Source organism: Rhinatrema bivittatum, chromosome 14, assembly GCF_901001135.1.
Source record: "Rhinatrema bivittatum chromosome 14, aRhiBiv1.1, whole genome shotgun sequence".
Lineage (NCBI taxonomy): Eukaryota > Metazoa > Chordata > Amphibia > Gymnophiona > Rhinatrematidae > Rhinatrema > Rhinatrema bivittatum.
In genome coordinates, this window is record NC_042628.1 from 34,109,282 (window position 1) to 34,128,430 (window position 19,149).

Genomic DNA, 19,149 nt, shown 5'->3' on the forward strand with positions numbered 1-19,149 from the left:
GACAAGGGCTGGATTCTATTACCTTTCCCATAGCTACAAAGTGACAGGAGACTGGGGCCCCTCCATAATTGCTATATTGCCCTGCCAAAAGTTGGTCAGGCCATGGCCTGCGTGGCCCCCCTCCTTCCCTCATCTATGTTTCAGATCCGACAAATACTTTCCAAGTACATGTATAAATAGCATTTCCAAATCTTTATGCATGCTCTTCCAATAAAAGGCCACCTGCAGCTGCAAGTGACCAGGTCTGCTTTGTACACATGGCACATTTCAAAACGTAAGTCCCTGTACACATTCACTTTGAGCATTGGTGCAAAGCCTGCAAGTAAAAAAAATATGCACAGAATATGAACACAGATAAACACCATAAGGCCCATCTAGCCTCCCCCCTCCTCACTTCCTTCCAGGGCCCGATTTAAGATTATGGTGCTCGTAGCAAGAGACCAGGGATGGGAGATTTCCCCCCCGAATTCAGAGAGCAGAAGAGGAGTCCCAGTCCTTAAGTACCTGCAGAATTTGCTGCCCTAAGCACATGCCTATCTTGTCTATGCCTAAATCTGGCCCTGCTTCCTTCTCAGCTTTGTCTCAATGTGGAGTTTGAGACCAGATCAAAGAACAAAAAACAGGACTGGAAACATCAAAATATTTTATTTCAGTTTCTTTGTTCAAGATTATCAGAGGGTTTCAGGTACAGCCCCTTCTCCCCTCCTATATGCATCATTACATGTAAAGTTTTAAGAAAAATTGCAGCTTCCATGTACAAAACAAGAAACAGCCATTACAAACTAAGTGCTAAGCAATAGAGATGGGCGCACTGGGTAATTCAGCACTTTGGTTCGTCTTCATTCGTGCAACAGGTTTTTGGGTCAGTTGAAATGTTATGTTGAGATGTAGCACCCTATGTATAGGAAAAGGTTCTTGTCTCTCATACATGGAATCATACCTGCCCCCCACCCTCTCCATTATAAAGAAATACATCAAAAGCTGCCCAGATTTGATTTTGCATTCCCTCCCCCATCACATGCAGTCTCAGTCCCCAAGCCCACACCAGGATCCGGTGCATTTTCTTTAAATACTCCATGACCATTAATGGACTATGGACTAGGGGTGTAATTATTCACACCCAGGCCATTAAAAGAGCACTAGAGAGGGAAATGCTGCCCTGAACTAATTTAGCAATCAGAAAGCTGATTTCTAAATCACTATGTTATAGTCGGGTGCTGTCTAATAATAAATTAGCTGCTAAAATGCTTTATTAAGACAGATCCACAGGCCCAGCCAGTGGCAAGTCCGAGGCACCAGCTTAACAGGACAGCACGAGACAAGAAGGAAGCAGACAGAAATTGTATTAGACGAGACTGATGGTCAGGCCCCATCTACCCCATGATTTGTTTAGTTAATGTAGTGTTTAAAATCAAATTATCCTCAAAACATTCAAGTGACAGTTTATTTATTTATTTATTTTTAATTTTTATACAATGAAGCTAGGTAGAGGAAGTGTAATAAAATCAAATTAGAGAGGTGGTGAATATAAAGCTATGTTAAATATTTCACTCTAAATTCTAAGTAACTATCGTTTCATGCTATGTATTAGGGAAACTGCTCCAAAAAAGGCAGGACGTTGGGTTGGGTATTACAGAACAGAGTGCTTCACAAGGCTCTGGAAAAATCTGTTAAGTTAGTTGATAATTAAAACCTACAATTTTTTTTTCCTTTGGCTAGCACTATTACATATCCAAGAAGCAGGTTAATTTATCATTAAAAAACAACAATACAGATGGCTGGATACAAAGAAGCATTTTCATCTTTACACAGGTCTGACTGCTGTAGAGTGGAAGGAAGAGAGATTTTATTTTTAATAAAAGTATAGTAGGTACGATCTGATTTCACTAGGATAATCGCACTCCCTGGGTGCTTTGCCTCATGTCAGAGGTTTGCAAACATTACAGCAGAAAGATAGCTTATTGCTATTACTGCTGATTTGTAATGGCATTAAGAGACTGGTCATTAGGCAGCTGTTTTGCACAGCCAAACAGCTATAATAAACCAAGCATGGATTGCCTTGGATGCACTGTTCAGTTACTTGCATATTGAGGATAATATCATGGTTAAATGTTTGGCCTTATTAAGGAGATAACAGCATTTGTGCTCACTAGTTTTGACCCGGGCTACCTTGCCCCTTAAAAGAGCTAAACAAATAAAAATAAAATAAATCTGAAAATATGGACTCATCAGTTTCCCTGTGAGCAACTGCAGTTAGCTAAACATTTTTTATGCCCTTGGTTACTGTACCAAGAAAATTGAACAAAGCTCTGTAACTGTTTTCTGTAGCAAATGAGATATCCTCAGAGAATTAGTCACTGTCGCCCAACTATCTAAGAACATCAGCTGTAGAAAAATACATACAGAGCATTATAACTATTTTCACTGTTCAGTAATAGGACAAAAAATTAGAATTTTATCAACCGTGAAGCAGGTTACGAGAAATCACCCTCCCATCCAAGCTATCTGTAAGTTATCACCTCTTGAAAAGAAAGATAAGCCAAAACCTTGTGCAAGGAAGACATTGGTGACCCAGAGTGAACAACCTCAAGGACTTCCAATCTGAATCTTCCTGCCTACCAGATTGACCTGTTTTAGGCTCGACTCCACTTAAACTGGTGCTCCTGGTCTGGTGGTGGCAGGGACTTAAGAGTGCAGCGTTTAAATCCCATTGTTTAGTCTGGACAGTGCAGCTTTCGCAGTGCAATCATGTGAAGCTCAAGTAAATACAAACGGCAGAAGTCAAAACACTGGTACAAAAAACACAAATGATTTTCTATAGGGAGCATCCTGGAGCCTGGAATGTCAGTGCATGGTTTATTCCTGCTCCACCATAAAAGGCACTGGAATTGTCCCATCAGTCATTGCAAGCTGAGATATGCCCCTTCCTAATCAATGCAGTGAATTTCAATGAAGACCAATAGAAAATTATTTGATCCCAATGAATGGAATGCTGGTGGGCATACAAACATTCAATGTCTCACAAGAATCATCAGTCCTTTGTAGAAGGGACATTATAAAATATGATCTCATATGCAGAACATGGAATCAGAGCAAGGAAAAAAAAAAAAAAAAAGGTCCCTTGACAGCTCCAGCGCAGCCCATTGCTGTCTGCCAGGCACATGGCTCAAGACACAAGTGCAAATGGTTTTCAATTAAAAAAAAAAAAAAAATTACCAGGATTAAAAAAAAAAAAAAACTAGATCCATAGCAGAAATCAAGGCCAACGTTTCTCAAGCAATCCAGTAACTCAGTTCAAAATGTATTTTATCTTCTGCTAGACTCATTTGATTTAGAAATATATCGTCTGAGCGGCCACAAGACTTTGGCATCCTTTCAACATTTCCGCATCGCTTACGTTTTGTTGATTAGAAAGAAGCCAGTCTTCACATACACATGGGGCCATTAAGTGCTCTTCCTGAACTAGTGCGCATGGCAGTCTGCTTTGCATACCTTCCCAAGGACGTGGACTGGCATGGGCGTTCTCATTACTAGTCCCACAGCAAATGCCTTTCTTAAAACATCCAGTCTTTGAAGTGTGGGGGGACTTCCTGGTTCTGTCTTGGATTCACGCTGTATTTTTTTCATTCCTTGATGTCATAACTTTCGCTGCTGTGTGCTGGCCCCCTTCCCATGAAGCTGCGCACCATCTGCAACAGAATTCAATTGAAAGGGAGATGTTTAGTTATATAAGTGAGTTTGGCCAAGGAACATAAAAGTAAGGCAGTAGTGCTTAACAATTAAAAATCCCTCAACCTGTTTCTTGATTTGATCTACTCTCCACTTCTCAAACTTTTAAACAAAGAAATATTTGAAGATCTGCTCAAATTGACCTGTTGCACTCCTATACGTTTTTTGTTTTTTTTTATAACAAAAGTTTAAGACAGTTTCCTCCTGCTCCTCTGGGCTTCCCCCTCAATTGGAACCAGAGCTGGCAACCACAAGCCTTCATTTACAACTACCTATAATTTTTGACATTTTTGTATCTCCTTCCAACTCATCCTAATGGCAATGCTTGAACAGGGACCAGGATCTTCCTTTGGAACTCAGCTAACATGGATCCTTAATTTGGCCTCTAGGTGTCATCACTGAGCAAAGCAGAGTTGCTTACCTGTAACAGATGTTCTCCTAGGGCAGCAGGATGTTAGTCTTCACCCTTGGGTAACATCATCGGATGGAACCCAGCACAAAAAAAAAACGTATGGTTAAAGTTTCTAGAAACTTTGGCTGACACACTGAGAATGCCCAGATGTCACTATCCATTCATCCACGTGGGGCTCCTCTTCAGTCTCGTAACATAGAATTACGAAAAAATAAAATAAACATAGGAGAAACCCAACTCTGGAGGGTGGCAGGCAGGTTTTGTGAGGACTAACATCCTGCTGTCCTAGGAGAACACCTGTTAAAGGTAAACATCTCTACTTTCTCCTAGGACAAGCAGGATGGTAGTCTTCACACATGGGTGAATCCCTAGCTACAGGCTACTCCCAAACAATGACGAGACCAACAGACACCTAACCAGGTGCCAATGGGCACAACAACACTGGTGCTGTTGGTAACAGAGGGAGATAGCCTGAACCGAACAATGGGCCCTAGTCAGGAAGAGTTGGGTTCTACAGCTGAAAGAAATTCTGAAGTACAAACTGGCTGAAACTGTTATTGCGGCGGCCATCCCTGTCCAGACAGTAGTGAGAGGTGAAGGTGTGCAGAGAACCCCACATCGCAGCCTTGCAGATCTCGTCCATGGGGATCGCTCGCAAGTGGGCCACAGAAGTAACCATGGCTCTGACAGAATGAGCCTTGACATGGCCCTCAAGCTGCAGCCCCGCCTCAGCATAGCAGGAGATGCAATCCGCCAAGCAATTGGACAGAATCTCCTTCGAAACAGCAACTCCCAATCTATTCCTGTCAAAAGAGATGAAGAGTTGCGTGGACTGCCTATGGCCTGCTGTCCGCTCCAGGAAGAAGGGTAAGGCTCTCTTGCAATCCAAAATGTGCAGAGCCCATTTACTCTGGTGCAAATGAGGCTTGGAAAAAGAGGTGGGCAGGACGACTGACTGGTTAAGATGGAAATTCGTCACCACCTTAGGCTTAGGATGCATGCGCAGAATGACCCTGTCATGGAAGAACCGTGTAGAGTGAATACGTCACTAAGGCCTGAAGCTCACTGACTCTGTGCGCCGACATGACCGTGACCAAAAGCATGACCTTCCAGGTCAGGTATTTGAGGTCACAAGAATGCAGCGGCTTGAAAGGAGCTTTCATGAGCTGAGCCAACATCACATTGAGGTCCCAGGACACAGCGGGAGGCTGCAGGGGAGGCTTCAACTGAAGCAGACCTCACATAAAGCATCCCACAATGGGTTGCACAGAGATGGCAAACCATCCACACTCCAGTGGTAGGCACAGATAGCACTCAGGTGTACCCTAACAGAGATGGTCTATAAGCCAGCATCCAAAAGGTACAGGAGGTAATCAAGCAGCTTTGGTGTGGAGCAGGAAAACGGATCCAAGCCGCGGTGCTCACACCACATGGAAAATCTCTTCCACTTCAGGCCATAAGACTTCCTAGTGGAAGGCTTCCTGAAAGCCACCAGGATGAGACACATCATCGGAGAGGTTGAGGAGTTGCAGAATTAATCTCTTAACATCCAGGTCATCAGGGACAAAGTCTGGAGACTGGGATGGTGCAGTCTGCCCCGATCCTGTGTAATGAGATCTGGGGAAGTCCCCAGGCTGATTGGTTCCCGGAGGGAAAGATCCCGCAGGAGCAGGAACCAGATCAACCTCGGTCAATGAGGGGCTATGACGATCATAGTTCCCCTGTCTTGTTGAAGCTTTAGGAAAGTCTTTATTACTAGGGGAAGTGAAGGATATACATACAGAAGGCCCTTGCCCCAATGGTGGAAAAAGGATTCTGAGGCTGGTTCACTGTCCCCCCTGTACAGGGAGCACAACTGATCGCAGGGGGATGCAAATAGAGCTAAGTCTGGGATCCCCCACAGGTGGAAGATCCGATCCACCACTTCCTGTTTCAGGGACCACTCATGGGGTCGGAAAGCTTGACTCAGCTTGTCCGCCACCATGTTCTCTGTCCCGGCGGTGTACATGGCTTGAAGCACCATACTCCGGGAAAGAGCTCAAGCCGAGATCTGGACTGCTTCCTGACATAGGAGGAACGACCTTGTACCTTCCTCTTTGTTGATATACCTCATCACCACTTGGTTGTTGGTCTGGATCAGAACCACTTTGGTTGATCACTCGATCCCTAAATGCCCAGAGCATGAACCAAATCACACAGAGCGCCAGGAATTTGATCTAACACTGAGCTTCCTGGGCGGACCACTGGCCCTGGGTGCGGAGCCCTTCTATATGGGCACCCCACCCCAGGTTGGATGCATACGTGGTGAGCACAATCTGGGCAGGAGAATTTTGAAATGGCACCCCCTGTTCCAAATTGGCAAGACTCTCCCACCAGGACAAGGAGTCCCTGAGAGGCGGAGTAATACAGATGCTGAAATGGAGGTCCTGGGTGGCCTGCTGCCATTGGGACCGCAAGGTCCATTGTGTTCTGTGTATATGCAAGCGAGCTAAGAGAGTAACATAGATGGTCGCGGCCATGTATCCCAAGAGTCGCAACATGCGGCAAGCTGAAATTTGCTGGCTCTGGTGGACCACTCCCACAATGGCCACCAACAGAAGCACCCGCTAATGGGGAAGATATGCTCAGGACTAAGCAGTGTCCAAAAGTGCACCAATGAAGTTCTACTGAGATGACAGGTCGAGGTGAGACTTTGGGTAGTTGATAATAAAACACCAGGGACTCTAACACCTGAATGGTCGCACTGCTCCCTCTTGGGTAGGGCTCAACAAGCCAATCATCCAGGTAGGGGAACACCTGCATTCCCATCCTGCGAAGGTGCACACCCACTATGGCCAGACCCATGGTGAAGACACGTGGGGCCGAGGCCAGCCCGAATAGCAACACCCAGTACTGAAAGTGTCACTTGCCCACCACAAATTGGAGATACTTCCTGTGACCTTGGAAGATCTCAATGTGAGTGTAGGCATCTTAAGCTGACAGAGCAAAGCCAAAGCCAATCTCCTCTTTCAAGGAGGGCATCAGGGTGCCCAGTGAGACCATCTTGAACTTTTCTCTTTTTAGAAACTTGTTCAAGGCTCTCATCTAGAATAGGATGGAGTCTCCCTCTTCTCTTTGGAATCAGGAAATATCGGGAGTAGAACCCCTGTCCCCGCTGCTTTAGCCAAACAGGCTTGACATCCCTGGCCATTTCAAGGATGACAAGTTCCGCTACAAGTATTTCCTGATGCAAGGACTGGCCCCAAGAGGAGCATGGGGAAGAGCCCAAAGGGACACCCAAGAAGTTCAGTCAGTACCCTTGAAGAACAATGGACAAAACCCACTGGTCCGAGGTAACATTGGGCCAATGGGCCAGGAAGAACCATAACCGACCGCTCCCTCACAGCCAGTCAAATTCCCGAAAGGGGCTTGTCAGGGGCACCAGCTGAGGTCTGGGGGCCCGTTGCTGTCTAGGGCAGGCCCTAGAGCTCACCCGCTGGGTTCGGGGTGCGAGAAGCGGGAAGGTAGTATTTCCTCTGGCAGTAGAAGGGCCTCCTTGGGCCCCAACATGAGGACTTCCTGACCGAGGACAGCAGGTCTGATGTATTGGCCAAGAGAAGCTGCAGCATCTCATGATGATCCTTTAACTAAGCCACAGCATCCCTCACCTTGTCAAAGAGGTTTTCGCCAGAACACAACAGGTTGGCTAGCTTCTCCTGCCCCTCTGGGCGGAGATCTGAGGCCTGAAGCCAGGTTATCTGGTGGGCACCAATTCCCGCGGCCGCCACCCTCGCCGCTGTCTCAAAAACCATTATAGGTGGAGCGCACCTCACCTCATGCTTGCCACATTCAAGACCCTGCATTCAAGGGTCCTGTTGCTGCTGGGGCAGGCGCTCGATCAGATCCTGAATCTGCTTCCAGAGGTTGAGAATATTGCATCATATATAGTTGGTAAGAGGTGATATGGGCAATCAGTTTCATGCCCTGAAACACCTTCCTACCCAGCACATCCAATGCTTTGTGTTCCCGTCCTGGAGAGGCAAAGGCATGGGTGTGAGAGTGCTTGGCCTTCTGAAGGGTGGACTCTACCTCAAACAATTGGTGTGGGAGTTGATGCTTCTCAAACCCCATAGCATGCTGGACAAAATATACTGATTCGGCCTTCCTGTTCACCTGAGGCACAGAGATGGGGTGTTCCCAGATTCTAAGGAGCAACTCCTTGAAAATCTCATGGATGGGAACAGCTACTACTCCTTTGGGGCATCCACAAACTGGAAAACCTCCAGCACCTTGTGCCTGGCATCCTCCTCCATAAGAAGTTGGAACAGGATGGCCTCTGCCATGGCCCACATGAAACCAGCAAAGGTTAAGTCCTCAGGTGGAAACCACCACCGCTCCTCCAGAGGAGACCGGTCTGAGGGAAGGTCACCGGAGTCATCAGAAGAGGACTCAAAGGAATCATCCCCCCACAGCTCGTAAGGGGCATCATCGTCACTAAGATTGCCCAGAGGCACCCATGGGAGGGGGCCTTCCCCTGCACAGCAGCTTGGGCACCGATGGCACCAAGAACACAGAGGGCCACTAAGGACTCTGAACCGCACCAGCCAACTCTGGCTGTGGAATCAAGGGCCTCGGCAGCACCTCCGGCCTTGAAGGCCTTCCTCCTTGGAGGACCCCACAATGGGGATGGTACCCTGGACACAGACATCGGCTGCATTGGGAGAATGCAGAGAAAAACATCACCTCACTTGTTTGTTTCTCATGAATTTTTCCAGTTGAACCCAACAACTCAATAACCCTGTAATTTTACTACATATACTGGAAAAAATTTTTAAAGGAAGGAGTGGAAAGTTTCATATATTACTCCGTTGCCATTACCAGCAGGCAATGTGCATAGGCTTTATAATCATGAACAATCCACCACCGACTTTTTTTTTTTTATAAATTATCTGTTCAGCGTGCAAAAAGTTAAAAAAATCATCAATGTTTCAAAACGTGACTTCATATGTAGCCAAACACATTTTTGTATATCCAAAAATCTATATTTTTTTGTAATTTTGTTTTATATAGCACTTACGAGACAGTATCGCTACAATAGAACTAAAGGCTAGATTCTTCATTCAAATAATAATATGAAGATGTGCGCTCTCTAAACTTTCAAAACAGACGTCAATTCGATAGTGTTACCATCTGCCCAACGGGACCACGTTTCAGACCAAAGGGTTTTTCCTCAGGGGATGTCAGCCTTATTTATTCCGTTGGGAGCTTTACCAATTCCTTGTAGCGCATTCTTTCTCCACCATCCCAAACGTTCCTCAGATTTTAGATTCTAGCGCTCTATTTCAAGGCACTCAAGAAGTGGTACCAACACAGTAGGCGCGGGCTCCAGCACCAGTGGACACACCGGCGGGGCTGGCGGCTCGAAACCCTGTAGGGCTCAAACTGCCAATTTCACCCTGAGTTACAGCTCCTCCTTGAAGGCAGCCGACGACAGGACAGCCTGAGGAGGCGGCAGAGCCGCCAGATCTCCCTCGGAGCCCCGAGTGAGATTTGCACCCAGCCCCAGAATCAGTGGGGAATGCCTCGGACCCCTAGCGTTAATGGAGGGCGATACCTTCGTGCCGCGGAGTCTCTTTGGGAGCATCATAGCAGAAGCTGGTGCTAATCTGAGCCCGGTACCGTGCGAGGATGGAGACCGGTGGTGATGTTTCCAGGGTTTCCCCACTGGGCTCAGCCCAGTCTTTCCCTGGCGCTGAGGAAGGAAGAGACAATTCAGAGGCCCTTGAGTGAGAGGAGACCAATGAAGGCTGATCTCCAGCACCCCTCTCCACTGGAGACGCCGACACTGAGGGATCAGAGTCCATCAGTTCCCTCCGGCCCTTCGACATGGATGACCCGGACACCGGTGTTGAGGGTTTGAACTTCTTGGAGCCAAACAACTTTTCCATCTTGTCCAGGCAGGCGTGCCAGCCCTTGGGGGGGGGGGGGGGTCATCTAATCGCAAAAACAACATCCCCAAATGTGTATCCTGTGCCTGGGGGCATTGCACAACATCTCGTGCAGATCCATGAGGGACATAATCCGAGGGCACTGGGGATATCCATGAAAACCCGATGCCATGACAAAACAGCCGGTGAGCGGTCGATGACCAGTGGACACTGAAGGACACCACTACTGGGAACAGACTGCAGAGAAGGCAGAAAAAACAAAAAAAAACGTACATGCTGCAGACTAAACTAAAACCTGGAAGAATGGAGAGAGACTCGGCATAGGAAAAAAGTTTTTCGAAAGAAATAGAGCACGAGTGCCACAACTGTGAGTCGATAGCTCCACAAAAAAGAAGCAGCTGAAGAGGGACTCCGCGTGGATGTATGGATAGTGGCATGCTGGGCATGCTTAGGTGGGCCGGGCTCCATACGATGATGTCATCCATGTGTGAGGACTAACATCCTGCTTGTCCTAGGAGAACTACATAGACTTTCTCCCCAACAGAGGCTGTGGGTACTGTCTCCCCAAAATCTCCAGCCTTGACTGGCCTAGGGAAAAAAAGACCTGACCTAGAAACTGAACCCAGAAATCTAACCAGTGAGCTAGCGCATATCCTTCCTTGCTGTAACCATTTTAAAATTATACTCAATAAAATTATACGCAAATTTAATTTTAAGCAAAATACCGTATCAAAACAGAAGACATGATGGTTTGGTTTTTCCCCCCACTCCATTTTTATGAAATGGTTAAAACACAAACACATGGAAAATAAAGGATTACTTGGTTCACCAGTCTGCACATTATTACCTACCTATTGTGCTGTCTAGACTAGTGTTCCTCACGCCGATCTTGGAGTACCCTCTTAAACAGTCTGATCGTCACCATATCCACCATGAATACGAATGAGATTAGATTTTCAGGCAATGAATACAAATCTAATCTCGTGCATATTCATTGTGGATGTCCTGCCAACCAGACCAGCTGGAGGGAACTCTAGGAGCGGCTTAGGCAAGGCTGGTCTAGACAGCAGTGTGGGAAGCCTGGATGTCAGTGCTTCAGCAATCGCTCAACATTCAAATGTGATTTTACCACCAAACTGGGAAAGGGAAGGGCACGAGACTACTGTTCTGATTTTTATCATGCCTTTGCTCACAATGCACTTTTCATTTTAATACTTCCTTCAAGGTGGGTGAGTGATCTGGAAGTACATTTCAGGAAATCAACTATAGGAAGAGAGAGGAGGAAAAATATTCTCATTACCCAACTACAGTTAAACAAACAAAGGCAAAAGAACAGTAGGGAGGACAAAAATGAAAGCCATTTCCATGGGTAAAACACAGTTTTACCTGCAGAAATGGGCTGATTACTTTAACCTGCATTTCTTTATAGGCATTCCCAAGGCAGGGTTAGATCCAGGAAGGCAACCCAGCACATGGTTTTGGATATTGAAAACCACATTTTTTGCTTTTTTTTTTTTTTTTTTAAGAGCAGGCACAAATCTGGGCAGGTACTTTTGAAGGGGGCAAGGAACAAGGCACAACTACCTGGGTAGTTTTGCTTTGATTACTGTGGCAAACCCTGCGGAGGATACCAACGACATACTTGTGGTTTTTGCCAGACAGCAGGCAGCTTTTTTTTTTCTGCCCCACAGTAATTCACTCAAGGCCAACTCCAAGGAAGAGGTGGTCTGGGACCACGAGCTCAGGCTCTGCCAAGCCTGAGGAGGAGTTCAATGGTTTAATTAGCAGTCCCCTGTACCTCCCTGTCAGCAAGCTGTCAGACTACACAGAAGCCGCTCAAAACAGCTCAAGAGCTTTCTTTTAAAAAGAACTCTCAAAAATCAGGTAAACTGTTTCTTTAAATCTAAAGAGTTGGAGCTAAAAGTTGCAAGCAGTCTTTTCTCACAGCCTCCGAACAGGGAGGAGAGAGCCTCAGACATACACCGGACACAAGACTCCAGTGCAAGCTGGGCAATCCTCCTCTGTTTCCATGTTTCTCAATAACTTTGCATTAACTCAGGGCAGAAAACAGATACCTGAAAACTACATCATAATTATGCTGTGACAATTAGCAGATTATTTAAAAAAAAAAAAAAAAAAAAAAAAAAAAAGATTCTCTTCCCAGTTCTTAGCTTGGGGTGGACAGTAAATTCTCATCCTTAATCACAAATTGGTTTGGTTTCAGGATATTTACAATCGTTATTCATTAAAGAGTCCACTTTTCAAAAGCATTTACCACACACTTTTAGAAAGTCGCCTCAGGGGTTGTGCACTTTCTTCGCTGTGAAAACGCATTCCAGGTGGTGGAGACAGCATTATGGGCATACTTTTGATTTGAGAAAGAATACATGTGAATCTACTTGCACACACGCATTTACGTCTACAAGCAAGCAGGTACAAACGTGTGCGCGCCTGCTACATGCCCTTCAGCACGTACACACTAGTTTTCAAAGTGGACTTATGCATACAAGGTCTGCTTTGAAATTTCAGGCTGAAGTCTATATGAAATTATTACCCTCTAAATGTATTTGGAGGGTCATTAGATTTATTTAGGGCTAATTAACACCTTTTGATTATCCTGAAAATCAGGTCAGATTTGAGGGCCAGCATGCTCCAACCCCACTTCCTTGTGAGGGCTTTCATATTATTATTCACCTTGTCAGAGCACTACTGATTCTTCTCAGCACAGGTGCCAACGTTTGGGGTGCTTGAGCACCCATAATAATCTGATCTGCTTCCCTCATCTGCTCTTAAATCTGGATTGGGGGGAGCTGAGAGAGATGATATTGAAGTGACAGGGTAGGATGATTCGATATTAGCGGTACTAAAGGAACTAGAGCACCCAACAGAGCTGGTGCCTGTTAGTCACCTTGGCCACCAAACAGTGCTGAAGTTTTGTTTTGTTTTTTTTACTTAATCTGGTTCTTGGATCAAATGTTCACAGATCCCATGCATGCATACTCAGTGTGGATATCCTGAAAACCAAAATTACATGGGAACCACGTGACTCAAGTAGAAAACCACTATGTCATGGATGTTATTCAGCGTCATCCTCACTGGTTTCACCTTTTATAAATTTTATTACGAGGATCTGTTACTCTCCTACTAGCGTAAATAAGAACATAAATTGCCATGCTGGGTCAGATCAAGGGTCCATCAAGCCCAGCATCCTGTTTCCAACAGAGGCCAAACCAGACCACAAGAACCTGGCAAATACCCAAACACCAAGAAGATCCCATGCTACTGATGCAATTAATAGCAGTGGCTATTCCCTAAGTAAACTTGATTAATAGCCATTAATGGACTTCTCCTCCAAGAACTTATCCAAACCTTTTTTGAACCCAGCTACACTAACTGCACTAATCACATCCTCTGGCAACAAATTCCAGAACTTTATTGTGCGTTGAGTGAAAAAGAATTTTCTCCGATTAGTCTTAAATGTGCTACTTGCTAACTTCATGGAATGCCCCCAGTCCTTCTATTATTCAAAAGTGTAAATAACCGAGTCACATCTACTCGTTCAAGACCTCTCATGATCTTAAAGACCTCTATCATATCCCCCCCTCAGCCGTCTCTTCTCCAAGCTGAACAGCCCTAACCTCTTCAGCCTTTCCACATAGGGGAGTTGTTCCATCCCCTTTATCATTTTGGTTGCTCTTCTCTGGACCTTTTCCATTGCAACTATATCTTTTTTGAGATGCGGCGACCAGAATTGTACACAGTATTCAAGATGCAGTCTCACCATGGAGCAATACAAAGGCATTATGACATTTTCCATTTTATTAACCATTCCTTTCCTAATAATTCCTAACATTCTGTTTGCTTTTTTGACTGCTGCAGCACAATGAGCTGACGATTTCCTAATATGGAACCTAACATCGTGTAACTACTCTGAATAAGTTTGTATCATCTGCAAATTTGATAACCTCACTCGTCGTATTCCTTTCCAGATAATTTATAGATATATTGAAAAGCACCGGTCCAAGTACAGATCCCTGAGGCACTCCACTGTTTTCTCTTTTCCACTTAGAAAATTGACCATTTAATCCTACTCTCTGTTTCCTGTCTTTTAGCCAGTTTGTTATCCACGAAAGGACATCGCCTCCTATCCCATGATTTTTACTTTTCCTAGAAGCCTCTCATGAGGGACATTGTCAAAAGCCTTCTGAAAATCCAAATACACTACATCTACCGGTTCACCTTTATCCACATGTTTATTAACCCCTTCAAAAAAATGAAGCAGATTTGTTAGGCAAGACTTCCCTTGAGTAAATCCATGTTGACTGTGTTCCATTAAACCATGACTTTCTATATGCTCTACGATTTTGATCTTTAGAATAGTTCCCACTATTTTTCCTGGCACTGAAGTCAGGCTCACTGGTCTATGGTTTCCTGGATTGCCCCTGGAGCCCTTTTTAAATATTGGGGTTACATTGGCCACAATGGATGATTTTAATGATAATTTACAAGTTTTAACTAATAGATCAGAAATTTCATTGTTTAGTTCCTTCAAAACCCTGGGGTGCATACCCATCCGGTCCAGGTGATTTGCTACTCTTTAGTTTGTCAATCTGGCCTATTACATCTTCCAGGTTCACAGTGATTTGGTTCAGTTCCTCTGACTCATCACCCCTGAAAACCATCTCCGGAACTGGTATCTCCCCAACATCCTCATTAGTAAATATGGAAGCAAAGAATTCATTTAGTCTTTCTGCAATGGCCTTATCTTCCCTAAGAGCTCCTTTAACCCCCCGGTCATCTAACGGGCCAACAGACTCCCTCACAGGTTTCTTGCTTCAGATATATTTTAAAAGTTTTTAGTATGAGTTTTTGCCTCTACGGCCAACTTCATTTCAAATTCTTTCTTCGCCTGTCTTATCAATGTTTTACACTTAACTTGACAATGCTTATGGTTTATTCTATTTTCTTCAGATGGATCCTTCTTCCAATTTTTTAAGGATTTTTTTTGGCTAAAATAGCCTCATTCACCTCACCATTTAACCATGCCGGTAATCGTTTTGCCTTCCTTCCACCTTTCTTAATGTGTGGAATACAGCTGGACTGTGCGTCTAGGATTGTATTTTTAAACAATGTCCATGCCCGTTGAACACTTTTAACCTTTGCAGCTACACCTTTCAGTTTTTTTTCTAGCTATTTTCCTCATTTTATCAGTTTCCCTTTTGAAAATTTAGTGTTAGAGCTGTAGATTTACTTATTGTTCCCCTTCCAATTATTAGTTTAAATTTGATCATGTTATGATCACTATTGCCAAGTGACTCCACCACTGCTACCTCTCTCACCAAATCCTGCGTTCCACAAAGAATTAAATCTAAAATAGCTCCCTCTCTCATTGGGTCCTTAACCAATTGCTCCATGAAGCAGTCATTTATGACATATAGGAACTTTATGTCTCTAGCAAGTTCTGATGTTACATTTACCCAGTCAATATTGGGGTAATTGAAATCTCCCATTATTAATGCACAGCCAAATTGGTTAGCTTCCTTGATTTCTCTTAGCATACTCAGAGCAAGGTACAGAATTTGAGCAATTATATACATAATAGATAACATAGTACCTGAGTTTAGTAACACTTCATACATAAACAACTAAAGAAGTAAATACATAGTAATCATAAACAGAAGATAAAAAACAGTGAGATCAGGGGTCAAAGTGAATAGATGAGGGAGGTTAGAGGTAGAAATCTGATATACTAAGACAGCAATGGGGAAGTTCTGATAGCTGGACACAGAGAGGGAGGCTGGTATTGCTAAAAGGGATAGATTTGGTGAAAAAGCAAGCTTTTTACTTTCTGGCAGAATGTCTGTATGACTGTAGCTAGTATTGGCCTGGGTAGGACAGAGTTCCAGAATCTGAGAATGAACGAGAAGTTATGCTTATGGGTTGGAGCAGCCTGGGGGCTTTAGGAGCAGGGAGCTGTAAATAGTAGTGCCTCTTTTTTGGCTTGTAGCCTGCCAGAGGGTTTGTAGCGATATAGGTAGTATTAAGAGTCAAACAAGTTGATACTTTTTTATTGGATTAAATAACTCTTGAAAACCAGTTATAGATGTATTCTCTCTTCATCAGGTCAGTGAAGAAACAGCACAGTTATACTGAGTATACTGTGCTGTTTCTTCATGGACATGAAGATAAGATAACTCTTGAAAGCTAAGCATACACATTAAGTTAGTCCAATAACTTATTTGTTGCCCTTTAAAGACCTCTCCTGCACTTCCACGATTTCTGCACAGTCCTACAAGCCACCCTATTCTCAAAAACAGACTACTGCAACTCTCTACTCCTTGGCCTCCCCGCAACTTCAATCAAATCTTTGCAGATGCTCCACAATGCAGCCGCAAGGATACTAACTAATTCTAGTCGAAGAGAACATATCATGCCCATTCTCAAGAATTTACATTGGCTTCCCATCAACTTCAGAATCCTTTTTAAGTCCTGACTATCATCCACAAGACCATCCACAATCAGTCCTCACTCCAGCTAAAAATCCCACTCCACCTACACTCCTCCATTGGACCTACCAGAGAGATCTATAAAAGGTACCCTCCAAGTTCCCTCCACCAAGTCCACGCTCCACCCCTCCATAAGGAAACGCGCCTTCTCCACTGCGGGACCGTATCATTGGAACTCACTACCCACAGAACTACATCAAGAACAATGCCCGCTTACATTCAGGAAGAACTTAAAAAGACTTGGCTTTTCAAACAAGCCTTTCCCTAATCCGAGGCGGCACTAAAACCAGACAGTTGACTGTCACCGGTTCAGTAACATGCTTCCATCAGTCTATTTATATGCCGCCATTACGATTTAATATTCGCTGTAACTAAATCCCTAACACTCCATGTCTACCTATGCTTATCCTCTCCCCTTCTTAGTTATCCCACCCTCCCCCCTTCCCGCATGCAGCCTCTGTCCTGTTAGCCCCCCTACTCCCTGAAAAAACTAAGCTAAGTTATCTCAAAGCTAATTTCTAATCACCTTTTTCTCTAGGTTTCTTCTCTACGTTTACTTAAGTTTCGTTTTGATTCCTCCACCAGTTATTTATAACTTATTTTTAATTATCTTGATTATTCGTCTGGTTATTTGTAACTTTCCCAGGTTCAGTTTTAATGTAAACCGGTGTGATAAGACTGTTGTCCTGAACATCGGTATCTTAAAAATATGTAAATAAATACATAAATACATAATCAAGTGGCCTAACACGGCAAGCATAATTCTTTGATCACTATGGAGCCAGGCAATTCTTCAGATAGGTTTGGCCCTGGTCATTTAATGACTTGAAGGCAATGCAGAGGGCTTTGAACTGAGCCCAGTAGGCAAGTAGTAATCAGTGATGGTCCCGGAGGACTAGACTAATTTGATCCCTGTAGCTTCAGTCAAATAACGTCTGTTTTGCACCATTCTGCACTAACTGTAGACATTTAAGGAAAACCTACATCCAGTACCTTGCAGTAGTCTAGTTGAGATATGATGAAAGCCTATAGAGAGTGTGGTCAGGTTGCCTGTAGCTACATATGATTGTACCAGCTTTAGTTGCTGAAGGTAGTAGATGACATTCCTTGCAACAGAGGCACCCTGAGTTTCCATATTTAGTTCGTTATCCAGGACAACACTCAAGATTGAGATCTTGAAGGGGAGCAGGAGATGTATTTAGTGTTAATAACTCTGCTTTGCTGGATTGAGCCAGAGTTCATTAGAGTTGGCCCATTTCCATATCTGTGCAAGACAACTGATTGTCACTGGGATCTGAGAGACATAGCTGTGCAAAAGATAAAGACCTGAATGTCTTTGACAAAACACTGGAGCCCAGATTTCTTAATTACATCAATTAGTGGCCTGAAAGAGATCTTGAAAACCACAGGGCAGGGATATGACAGAGGAGGAGTCACCCACAAGAATTTCTTGTGTTTGTCCTGTTATGAAAGACTGAAACCATTTTAAGGCTGGGCGCTCGATACGAACCCCTGGGCCTATTTATTAGGATATTGTGATCAATGATGTCCTAGTCAGCAGAAAAATAGAGTATGATCAAGGTGGAGGGCTTTCCTGCATCAGAGAACTTGAAGTTATCATCCAGCAGAGCCAGAACTGTTTCCGTGTTGTGGCCCTTCCTGATCCCTGATTGGAATGTGCGCCCAAGGGATGGTTTTACTACTACTAAACATGAAAAGAAGTGAACACTAAACTGCATTTATAATCTACAACCCACTAGAAAAGCTTTCAGCAAAGGGGAAATCCCAGCAGGGTGATGAGATCATCTTTAGCAACGATGAACAATGCTTCCCTGTGCAGTTGCATCAAACATGCGATGCACTTCAGACTCAGGGGTGGATGGCTAGTGCCCAGACGCAACTTCCAGGGCTCTGGGGAAAAAAAGGGTAGGAACTGCAGCACATCATTAGGACTTTCAAAATCCAAAGGGTGTATCCTTTTGATATTAAAAAGGGAAGAATTGCTGATGGTCTCTAGGTATTGTTCTAGTCAAATGTACAGCTAAGGACTGGACCAGAATGCAAAGATTCAACAGGATTCCAACACCTTGATGAGAATATATTATGAATGTGGAATATGGCCCTAGACCATAGAACAGAGAGGCCTGGAATGCAGACCATAGATGTCAGGATGTAGACAAAAAAAACAAAACAAAACACAAGCCAAAGAGGAGGAAATGGAACATCCTCTCTGAACTGATTCACAGGCTGGATTTCTAGGATCAAGAGATTCAGCTGGTGCTGTGAGAACGAATAGGAACATGAGTTTCAGCTTCCCAGAAAGGACATAATCAAAGGCACAGACCAAGACAATCTGAGGAATGGAAATCATCTCCTCCCAACATTAAATCCTGTCCCTGGAGAAACAGGGCAGAGAAAGAGGCTTACACCCAAGCACAGGTACAAAGGTGTTGGGAGGAAGGGCATGCCCAATCAAGAAAAAACAAAAAAGAGAAGGGGGAAGAGACAGAGGCACATGCCTGACAGTGCAGGGGAAAAAAAAGACACCCACCAACTTACAGAAAGGAAGGGGTGA

At 44.4% G+C, this 19,149-nt stretch overlaps 1 protein-coding gene across 6 annotated transcripts in view; it reads right to left on the minus strand.

Moving 5' to 3' along the window:
- Positions 1-625: 625 nt before the first annotated feature.
- Positions 626-19,149, minus strand: part of UBN1 (ubinuclein 1) — a 79,638-nt gene continuing 61,114 nt past the window's right edge. For all 6 annotated transcript variants that reach the window (XM_029576655.1, XM_029576656.1, XM_029576659.1 and 3 more), the window contains one exon: positions 626-3,689. In XM_029576655.1, the coding sequence (XP_029432515.1) occupies positions 3,637-3,689 (53 nt within the window). In that variant the 3' untranslated portion in view covers positions 626-3,636. The remainder of the gene's footprint in view (positions 3,690-19,149) is intronic.